General features: G+C 35.4%; 2 protein-coding genes across 2 annotated transcripts; both read right to left on the minus strand.

Annotated features, from left to right (window-relative positions):
* Positions 1–1,142: 1,142 nt before the first annotated feature.
* Positions 1,143–4,081, minus strand: LOC142972399 (serine/threonine-protein phosphatase 2B catalytic subunit 3-like). Its single transcript, XM_076113485.1, has one exon. It carries the CDS (start codon positions 3,849–3,851, stop codon positions 2,364–2,366), a length of 1,488 nt encoding a protein of 495 aa, XP_075969600.1. The 5' UTR covers positions 3,852–4,081; the 3' UTR covers positions 1,143–2,363.
* Positions 4,082–9,016: 4,935 nt separating this feature from the next.
* On the minus strand, positions 9,017–11,058 carry LOC142972401 (protein RER1). Its single transcript, XM_076113487.1, has 5 exons — positions 10,749–11,058; positions 10,338–10,442; positions 9,992–10,088; positions 9,351–9,574; positions 9,017–9,259 (listed from the first exon to the last, which is right to left on the minus strand). The coding sequence occupies exons 1-5, from the start codon at positions 10,824–10,826 to the stop codon at positions 9,176–9,178; spliced, it is 588 nt and encodes a 195-aa protein (XP_075969602.1). The 5' UTR covers positions 10,827–11,058; the 3' UTR covers positions 9,017–9,175.
* Positions 11,059–11,514: the final 456 nt, after the last annotated feature.

Genomic DNA, 11,514 nt, shown 5'->3' on the forward strand with positions numbered 1-11,514 from the left:
ATAATAACCCCAATACTTTTCAATAATTTTGATTCTGTCTTTCTATACACATTAAAAACAAAATCGTCTAAGTGCAAGCACCTGTTTAAATAGGTTGGGTCCCCAGTAGAGTAGACCTGTTGAGTAAATTTTTTTCGTCACGTAGGTAAATGTTAAAAATTGGACAAGTGGGTTTGGCTAGTCTATCAGCTAGCACAATATGGTTTGGTCACATAATGTGATCATTTAAGCACCTCAAAATTAACTCCTTGAAACAGTGTTAAAATAGGTCCTTGTTTGTAATCAGGTTTTTTGGTTGAAGTAGGTACCTACTCAATTTTAGGAACAGCAAATTTAAACAACCGTGCTAAGGCTAAGAGTGTGCTGCTGATAAGTTATGTAATTATATCAATATTTACTGTACTCTAACTACATATAGCTACCTACCTACGAGTATAATTAACCCATCGTTAAGGTAAACCAGACTGAATAAATTTCCCCCACTACAGGATACTCGCGTGCTACAATCGATTAAATTGGCTAACTAAATAATAATCACACATACTCTGGTTTATTAAACTAGCACAATTATTTAAATCGTAGGTACCTATTTGATATTTAAATAGCTCTACAATGTGCAGTATAGATGGGTACATCCAGCCGAAATTATACCTATGCAATATCCAAAGTTACTTCCAGAAGTGGCAATACCTCTGGTAATAAGCGTACGGCTATTAGATAGTATATGTTGGTAAAAATGACTAACATAATGTAAATTACTTCAAACGACGTTTAGCATAACAACAGTCTCCATCTACGTCAAGGTTACAACGTTAAGATATTCGCGTTTGCGTTTTAAGATCGTTATTTCTTCATAGCGACTTGCGCAAATGTTAAATATTTCTATCAATAAGAAACATTTCATTGCGCTATTGATTTAGCAATACATATAAAAACCGAAAAAATTGTCCTAATGAAATGCCGTTATTCGACCCAATAAGAAAATATTACTTATGTTGATATTTTAAGTATTTTTACTAAGCACTTTGACGTAGTATCTCACGAAGGACTTATTGAAACCATAATATTATGGAGCTCAATGTTAATATATTTTTAAGGATAAAACAACACTTCCCATGATTAGTACAAAATAAAATTAAATATATTGTTAGTTTTTTACATAGGTAAAATTTATTTAAAAGTACAGAACATATGAAGGACTACACACTGAATTGAGATAAAATACTTAGTTACTGACTTTGAAAATGATGTAAGCCACTTTTAGTATTCACAATATGAACTTATTGCATCAATTAATGATTATTTGGCAGACCAAAAGAGATTTTCCAACAGTGCATAGGTCATTAAACCTTATTATATTATATAGTGAAATTTGGAATAGAAGCTGTAAGAAAATCTGCAATTAGACCAGCCACTACACCTTATATACCGAAACATTAGGGCTAAGAAATTTTAATATGTGATGTTCCAGCATACAAGTTCAGCTGCATGCAGGCAACAAGGGGCCAGCATACACCCAAATATTATTATAAATTAATTTTAAGTAATATTTCATAGATAGTAATTTTAATATATTTTGTACAATAAAATACAATTAAGTACAACTTGTAGCAAAGATATTAAAGAGAGTAATATTTATCTCAAGTGTTAAAGCTGCAATAACGTGTGTGTACGCACAAGGCATATTTACACAGCACACACGCACGGCAACAACACACCATGTGCTGCACACTATAGTACATAATTAATTTTATTACTTAATAGAATATAAAGACACGCCCAAGCTGAGAACTTCTCCACTTATTTTACAGATTTCAATGCATGATTAGCCAATGAACATGCCTGTACTCCACTAGCAGATTGCTATTAAATAATACATTGATCGTCGCTTAATATCACAGCTAATTATGCTTTGAAAATTATAGACATGTCTAATTTTCACTAATGTAGATAACAATGTAGAGTATAAGTAGACAATCTGAATTAATTTACATTACAATATCATGTCTTTTCATATGAAAAATTTAAAATTACATTACCAAAAATTAAACAGTGCAGCGCATTATAAATAAATGTGCATACCTTAATATTTAATTGACTAAATAAATTTGTTGCCTGCAGATCTGACATATTTTAAATATCGAGAGGTAATATCTTAAGAGAAATTTTAACTTCAACTATTGAAAAAAAGTTAAATCCAAATTTAAAAATATTTTGTATCTATTACAATTCCCTTCAAATCCACCTAGTTATTATGAATGTGAAATATCATTCCAAAAGCTGAGTCTCCTTCACACATATTTCACTACCACTATAATCGTGGATCAAAATGTAAGGATCGAAGAGAAATAGAAGCTAGCACTTCACGAGTGTGCGTTGCTGTTTACATGCGGCTTCTTCTCCTGGGCATCGGGTGTACGTTGGCCATCGCGCCTTGGCGGCATACGCTCATTGATAGCATCCAACCCCTTAGCTTCAGCAAATGAAGTGATCTTGTGGTTAGGAGAGAAGCCCTGCAAGGCATTCTTAAGAGATGTTTTGCCACCAGAAAGTGCACCCAAAGGCAAAGCACCTGTGGGGGTGAGCCCTTTAAGTTGCAAAACAGATTCACTTTCCTCACGCAGCACAGAAAACACATGAGCCATCTTGCCAATAGCACGAATCTTGTTGCGAATGACTTCTTTTCTGAGATTTGCTTCCTCCAATGCATCATCTCCTTCAGACATCAGTTCATCATCAGAACAGATATTCAACACATTGACCAGCATTTCGGTAACCTTCTCACCAACAAATGGAAGAGACCAAGTGAAGACATCCATAAAGTTGGGCAGCCAGTACGGGTGCGGAGAACAGTTGAACTGTCTGATGTTCATGACATTGTTCTCATACTTCAGAACAGCAGCTTTGTTATTGTACACGTCCAAGTAGTTGGGTGCGGAGAAGATGGTGATCAGACTAGGAAAACCAGTAGTCTGGCTTTTGCGGTACATCCGGTAGCCAGCATCTTGAGCTTCATGAGCACGTATGATAGATAGTAAATTATTTCTTTGTAGAAAATCACAACAGGCTGCATAGCTATAGAAATATGAACAACCTCTGACTGAGTTGTGCGAGAAATGTTCTGCATTTTTTTCATTACCAAAATCTTCCAGTGGGTCCGACCAAAGCAGGTCACACATGGCTCCAAATGCAGGTGGTTCTTTGAATCTATCTAGTTTACGAATATCATCTAAGTTGTTGATCTCAGGCGAAAGACCACCATGCACACATAGGAACTGCTGGTTCATAAGAGCAGCAAGAGGTAAGCAGTCGAACGCATCCATACACGCATCATACACTTTCTCAGAATATTTGATTTTGCATTCTTGTTTGAAAGTGAAATACTCTGTCAAATGTCGGCATTCATGATTACCGCGTAATAGGAATAACGTCTTCGGATAACATAACTTCAAAGCCCATAGGTAAAGAACACATTCTATACTGAAATAACCTCGGTCGACATAATCACCTAAGAATAAATACTTGGTACAAGAGGGTGAGCCTCCCACCTCGAACAATTTCATCAAATCATAAAATTGGCCATGGACGTCTCCGCACACAGTCACCGGTGAATCGATCTCGATCATAGTTTTTTCTGATCGTAATAAGGTGGCACCATCTTGGATGATTCGTAAAGCTGCATTTTCCTCGATCCGACCTTCTAAGATAAAATGTTGCTTCAACACATCAGGTAGAGGCTTTCCAGATTTTTCATCGAATACTTCCGATACAGTGAGCTTGCGACTGGGAGGGAAAGCAACACTTTGGATCATACGCTGCGTAGTCGACACTTTATCATTGCTCCCGGACATATTTGTCACATAAAAAACACTAGGTCTAATCCATACACGCCACTATTTTCAAAATGGCAGAATAGATATAATACTAAAACAGAATCCCGATTTCACGACAGAGAAACTACTGCGCACTGGAAAACAATGCGCAAACATCTGGCGAGTGGTCAATAAAATAAACAGGGATATCGAGCGCGTTTTATTACCTACTTTTGAAAATATCATTAAATAGTAACACTGGCAATTTAAGGAACAGTTGCCAGTATTTTCTTTAAATAAACCATTGTATCAATTGTATGCAGATAAGGTACACGTATTTATGTAACAAAATAAAACCATCGAGATTACAATACAGTTGAATTCATTTTTAGGATTTTATAAAAATAGTATAATAAAGGTAGACTATCGCCATGGTTGGGACTAAACGGTAAAAATAAATTCGTATGTTTTCACTTTACGCCAAAGGGATAAAAATGAGCTACCAAAAGATACATTGCCTTTTTTTACCCTACCAAAGAATACTAGAAAGTTCCTACATAGGTACCTACTTCATGTTACTAGAAAGTAACAAATATATATATTATAATTCAGCAGTTTAAAAATAGAGGTGGATAAGTATATGAATTAATTTAATATTACAACATGTTTTTAACATTATTAATTGTAAAGTAACATTATATTTCTTAAACGTTTTAATAGGATATTCATAAACGCAAGATATATTCAACTCTGACACGAAACGACGTTCCCGCAAATTATATCTTTTACCATGAATTAGATATCATATTAAAATAAAATAACTTGGAATTATACTTTATAAGCAGATTTATAACTATTAGTCCGTTCAAATTCATCGCAATTGGTATTTGTCATTGGTATTTTGTTTAATTTTCAAATTCCCCGCTAATATTTTCGACATTGCACACCACTTTTCATTGATTTCATTTCAGAGTTATTTATATTTTCCTGTCAAAACTGTAAAACGTTGAAAAATATATTCATCACGGAAAATTATAAATGATTTGTATAAAAAATTTCGTGAGAAATAAGTAGGTATCATTTATAAAATTGTAGCATAGCAGTGGAGTTTTATGGGGTGTGTTTAACATAGCCTGGCAATCATTTTAAGTTTTGGCGCGAATCATAGTTTGTGATCTTCTCCTATTTCTCAATGTTATATTTATAACAGCTTTGTTCTATTTGTAATATTTCCATTCATAAATTATTCTTGAAACTTATAATATCTGATACGATTGTATTTAAATTGAAAAGACTAGGTATTTATTTATTAAATACATGCATCATTTATTTATGTCACTGTTTTCCTCTTTGGGTTTCCAAACCGATTTTGTAACTGGAACAAGTGCCTAATTTTACACATCATAATAGGTACATTTGCAGTTCAAAACATAAAAAAAAAAGATTGTTATATGAAGGCACTATGGGTCAGGGTGATTATGTTGAAAACTCCTACACAAATCATCTGTATTTGCATAATTATTTTATGCATTTTTGTTCAGTACCGTCTATTGTACCTATAAATAATCCAATGACTAATAGATAAGATATTGAAACCATTGACGGTTGACATTATTTTTAACACAGTTGGAATGGTATTAGCTTATTAGCTGGCATGGAAAGTAATTTTAATTTATATCTATCAACAATAGACGAGGTCTTTATAGAAAGGATTTTATGTAAAACGCAACATGTAACGACAACTAATTTATGCGACTAAATTAAAATGACCTACACCTACAATACACTATCAATGCTCATTTTACTAATGTGGGTCATTCGTGAGTACTTGTAGTTCACACTATAGTTAGATATCGGCCTGCTGGCCAAACAACAGCTAGGTACCTACCTACTTACTAGCATATTTTTATCGCTGTAGCGGCTATTTTTACACTTTATTTCAGGGATATATGTATGTATCTATCTATCTAACAATTGCTTTGTATTATTATCTCCTATATCTATTTTAGCAACGGGCAGTGGGGAAGATAATAAAAGTCGTCAAAACTTAACCTCGTTCTTTTTACTTGTAACTACCTACCTGCATAATAATATAGCCTGTGCTTTAGCCATGTACCTCCTTAAAAATTTGACTTAAAAGCCTGTTAAGCCAGTGTAGTACCAGCACAAGTGTCTAGATTATAATATAAAATATTTTTTGTGGTCAAGATCATCCCTGTCTTTTTTATAAAGGCAAGAAATGTTTTCCGACTCCCCGCAATACGAAACCTATCCTCGTAATGTAGAGATTCGGTAAATATTTTTACCGGTAACACTGTCGCCGTAAATTCAAGATAATTTTAATAGGATACTTGTTTTTAAATTATTATAGTAAATACGACCGAATAAGCTAGCTAGGTTAGCACGTAATTCAAGCGACTGCTTACAATTCTAAGCCTTGAATGGAAATATGTTTTATGGTCTGTAACCACCTCTTCGCGATATTTCCTGCATCTATATTTGATACAATCAATTTTAATCCATTACCCGATAAGGGTCCCGGAATAGGGAATGAGTTAGGTTGGGGTCTTTGTATTCCTTCAGGAACTGTGTCAAAGAAATCACAGGCATGCAATTAAGGTTTTATCATGATGTTTTCTTCAGATTTAAAACAAGCGATAACTATCTAGGTACATAATAATTAATACTTTATCAAACTCCGAAAGAAAAGTCAGTGGTATGTTGCCTCGCGTTGCGTGAGAGGCGCATGTATAACCACTCGGCAAGCATTGCATTGATACTTAATGAAATTAATTTCTCGGATCCCCGTAGGTAGCATGATAGCTTATAATCTTTGAACTGACCGGCATTTAAACCCGAGGTTCTACACTGATGCCGCATTTAATTCAATACCGCCGAGGCTGAGGTTAAGATATTTTTTCTTTGAATCTTCGAGGTTGATTTTTATTTTACCTGGACAGCGTCCGTGCGCAACCTTGGGTTGTTGACCGACTCCACACGTGAGAAAATTGAATGTGAGAACGATGAAAAATTTTCGAAGGCAAGCCGAAGTTTACTGTTAGGTGCGTACCCGTAACTACACCAAAGGCTTTTGCAAAATAGTTTAACCTCTTGTGATTCCTCGTGTTGTTGCCGTAAGCTGCAACTCCCAAATCATGCTGCATCTACATTATTATTATTTATCTAGTTTGACCAGCGAAAGCTGCGCCTGAAAAGCCGCAACATATCTTAAAAACAAAATAGCTACATAATGATAGCACGCCTGTATCACTCGAAGGGATAAACAGAGGTGTACGAAATACCCCCGTTTCGCTGTTAACAGTATTAGTACTATAGAGGAAGAGCCCATTACTTCGCACACGGGCGCGTCAATTGTCCTAACTCCATGCTACAACTAAATAAAATAATGATTTCTATTGTTAATACATATCAATTAGAAATAACCAATAGTACTTAGCTTAACCTGGGAATCGAACCAGAGACCTCATAACCAGCAGCCAGTTGCATTACCAACTGCGCCACAGAAGCTCTATATAAAAACGGTATAGTTATATGAACACCAAAAGTGCGGCAAATTAAAAAAAAAACTTGTTTTAAGAAAGCGTTCTAGAATATTACCACTGGTCTGAAACGGATTGACTTCACACGTTAGTGCTCATTCACGTTGACTCGCGGGCGCGGTGGCGGGCGCGGTCGCGAAATATCAAACATATGGCGATGTACCGAAGTGTTCACGTACAAACCGTTCGCGCGGTCTAAGTGCTCATTCACGTTGACTCGCGGGCGCGGTGGCGGGCGCGGTCGCGAAATATCAAACATATAGCGATGTACCGAAGTGTTCACGTACAAACCGTTCGCGCGGTCTAAGTCGCGGGCGAGCTAGCGGTGTCGCGCGCGGCCCGCGTGGCGCGCTCGCGCCAATATCAAACAAGTGAAGATGTTCGTGTGTGTTCACGTCGAACTAGCGGTGGCGGGCGCGATGTCAAGTAAGATCAACCAGTTTGAGCCAGTTTGAGCCAAACGCCCGCCTGGCGGCCAACGTGAACACAAATCGCCACGTCCCCGCGACCGCGCCCGCCACCGCGCCCGCGAGTTCCAACGTGAACAAGCACTAAGTCGCGGGCGAGCTAGCGGCGTCGCGCGCGGCCCGCGTGGCGCGCTCGCGCCAATATCAAACAAGTGAAGATGTTCGTGTGTGTTCACGTCGAACTCGCGGTGGCGGGCGCGATTCACTTGCGACGTCAAGTAAGTTCAACCAGTTTGAGCCAGTTTGAACCAAACGCCCGCCTGGCGGCCAACGTGAACACAAATCGCCACGTCCCCGCGCTCGAGACCGCCACCGCGCCCGCGAGTTCCAACGTGAACAAGCACTTAGACAGTTGTTAAGTTATCAAACAGAAGATCGTGTGTCCGTCGTTTTAATATCCGATGTTTGTCTGTCATTAATTTTTCCTTTTTTTTTTTAAGACATCTCCCGCACTAAGAATTACTGTTGTGTGCAGGGACTTTTACAAACATACAAACTACGGGCACAAAGTATAGCCAGACCCGAATTATTTGTGGATCGCACGAAATAATAATAATCGTTCCGTCCAAGAATGGAACCCACGACCTCCCGACGCAATGGTAGCGGCGTGGCGACCTAAACCACTGCGCCACAGAGGCAGTCAACCCCCACTAAATAGATATGCTAATAAAAACAGTCAATACTTAAGTTTAGGTGAAATAAAAAAACAAAAGAACACCTAGGTCACAGTGCAGTAAGCATTAAACATTTTCTTGTCTAATCTTACGAAAATGTTCCTTTACTACAAACTTCTAATATTGATGATGTTAGGCTCTAAATTGTGGAAGGGAGATTATGTACACCTGTGTATGTTTATCACCATTGTGAAGCACTATTTCTGCACACTAATACAGCTTTATGGTAATCTTAATTAAGTATTTTTTTTATATGTTTAAGATTTTTTTATCTTATTATCTTGCAATTGTGGTTTACTCTTGATTTACAATTTTATCCTGATCCATCAAAATATTGGACCACAAAATTGGTCTTAACATAATTTAGATAAATGTATACTGGAAACATATTTAGTATTTCAAATAAAACAAATACACAGAAACTAGATTGTTTTGTTCATCTGGACTATTGCATGATAATATTGTTTGTATAGTAAATAGCTTCATTTATAAAAAAATATATGCACATGTCACATCATTTACTTAAATTACGATAAAATAACTTAAACTTGAGGAAACATACAATAAAAACTGTATTTCTAGAAATATTTGCATACAACAGTTTTTAAGTTAATTAAACTAAGACTCTTCAAGGTTCTTAAAATATATATCAATGTATGTCGTCAGTTTACAGTAACAGCCGAATCAACAGTTTTGTACTTTGGTTTGCTATGAGTAAATGGTAGATACCGATACTTGATCATATGCTGTGAACAAAAAATAAGGTCATTAGTGATAATATTCTATGAATAGAAATATGGAGTAATGAATTGTGACATAATAATACAACTATCTTACCTTGATTTGTCTCTTCATAGTAATACAGAACAAGGTAATAAAATACATGACTAATATTGGCCAAAATACAGGAATATTGAAGGCATCAATGAATGTACAGAAAATTGCAACTAAAGTGCTCTTGGTAACAGAAAGCCAAAACTTAAATTCTGGCAGTCTTCTTATGAATGGCCTGAATTCCTCAGTAGCTCTCGTTGGCAAAGCAGGACCATTATCATCTTCACCTGAAACATCAGTGCCAAATTATCATTTACATTGATACTGCAAGATTAATAAGATTTTGCAACTGTTTTTTATAATTTATTACTTAAGGTAGGTTTACATTATTTTCAAATTTGACTCATGTAATTAAAAATTATATATTAGATTTTGATATCATAATGTTTGTTTGTAATTTCAGCTCCTCGAAAATAAAATAGGGTTAGCATACAGCAGGTAGCAAAAGCAGCTGGTGACTTGACACAAACTGCTGCAATTATTTTTTTGATGCAAACTCTAGGCATGCAAAATTTTCGAAAAATGAATCAGTGGAGTGCCTGATTAGAAACCTGTATTGCCTTGCATCATAGGTGAATGTCTCAACTCAACTGTTTAATTCAGATTATCTTCAATAAATATAAAACAGTATGAAAAATATTTACCATCAAAGTCCATAGCAGGATCGATTTTTGGTGTAAGGAATGCAATAAACAGGTTTAAATGGTATATACCCAATGCGTAAGTCACAATATACCATCCCTGAAACATAAAAACATATTGATTATTAAATAAATAAATTACTGTTTGACTAATTAGAAACTAATTAGCAATAGTGTACTTTTACAAGTTTTGAGAGAATTTAGGACAGGGATTGGGTATAATTAAATTATTTTAGTTACTATATTTGAGTCTGTATTCATTAAATGGTCCTGGTATAGTTGCCATATTAATCATATCCATTATTACTTCATATGCTGAAAAAACAGTCCCAGTGATGACAATACTCACTTGTTTCGTAAATATTCGAAGCATAAACAGTGCTAAAAGGACAAAACTCCCCACCCATCGGAACCTGGTGTGTGGTGTCCATCTATCTAATGTCCCTTGGTAAACCTGGCATAGGAATAAAAGAAAAGTTTATAGTAAAATATTGAGTAAATAACTTCCTGATAGGAAGCCTTATAACAGGAAGGACTGTTTGTCAGAATAGTGATATGTGTACCTACAGGATATCTGTAGCTGATTAAAGCTATGTTATTCTATGAATATATTTAGTTTTCAATGATATGAATTATAACACGAAACCATAATGCTAGGTTTCGCGGTATGAAAACATGACATGTCACGAAAAGATAGCGCTAAGGAAGTACTGTCATGATGATTACGATACAAGTAAGAATCAACTAGAGATGAAGGTACCTGAGAAATACGAGTCCAAGCTTGTGAAATAATACCCTTTCTTGATGGTTCAGACACTAAATCATTCCCGTCCATCATTTTATATTTCGATTCGTCAAATTGCTACAACGTGAACTGTCTCTAATACTTGAAGTACATTACTGTTACATTAGATTAAATCTGCGGGAGGTTATTATTTACACGTAATGATAAGTTACAAGCTATATTTACATTAGTTAAAACTTCTATTTTATCATATATTTCCCTTTTTCTAACAAACTTGAAAACGACTAGTTGGAACCTAGTTTTTTCTCTGTGGCCAATAGGAATAAGGATGGGACAGTGTTAGAATCGATACTATATGCCAAAAATATATAATTGTCATCGTTTTAGTTAATTCATGTTTTTAGAATTTACTGTAACTTGCTGATATATAAATCCAACGAATAGTAAAACTAGCTAATTAAATCCCACATAAGCCCCTATATAAATATTGTATAGCGTTAATAATTTATCAAATTTCATCAACAAATAATCTAAATATTATAACCCACTGTCATGTTTTGTTGAGTAAAATTCATAATATTTTATGCTTTCGGAAAATCTGCAATAATCAAGATTTTTTTTAGTAAAGTGTATCTACCTAAATAATGAAATAACTCAGTTTTTGTTAGTAGTTAGTAGCTATGAAAATTTGACACATGTGTACAGTAACAAATTGTGTTATCAGGTAAAGGATGAGTTTTACAATCGTATATATCTTTTATTTATCAATAAATAGGCCTCA

The sequence above is a fragment of the Anticarsia gemmatalis genome, chromosome 4 (genome assembly GCF_050436995.1).
Source record: "Anticarsia gemmatalis isolate Benzon Research Colony breed Stoneville strain chromosome 4, ilAntGemm2 primary, whole genome shotgun sequence".
Taxonomy (NCBI): Eukaryota; Metazoa; Arthropoda; class Insecta; order Lepidoptera; family Erebidae; genus Anticarsia; species Anticarsia gemmatalis.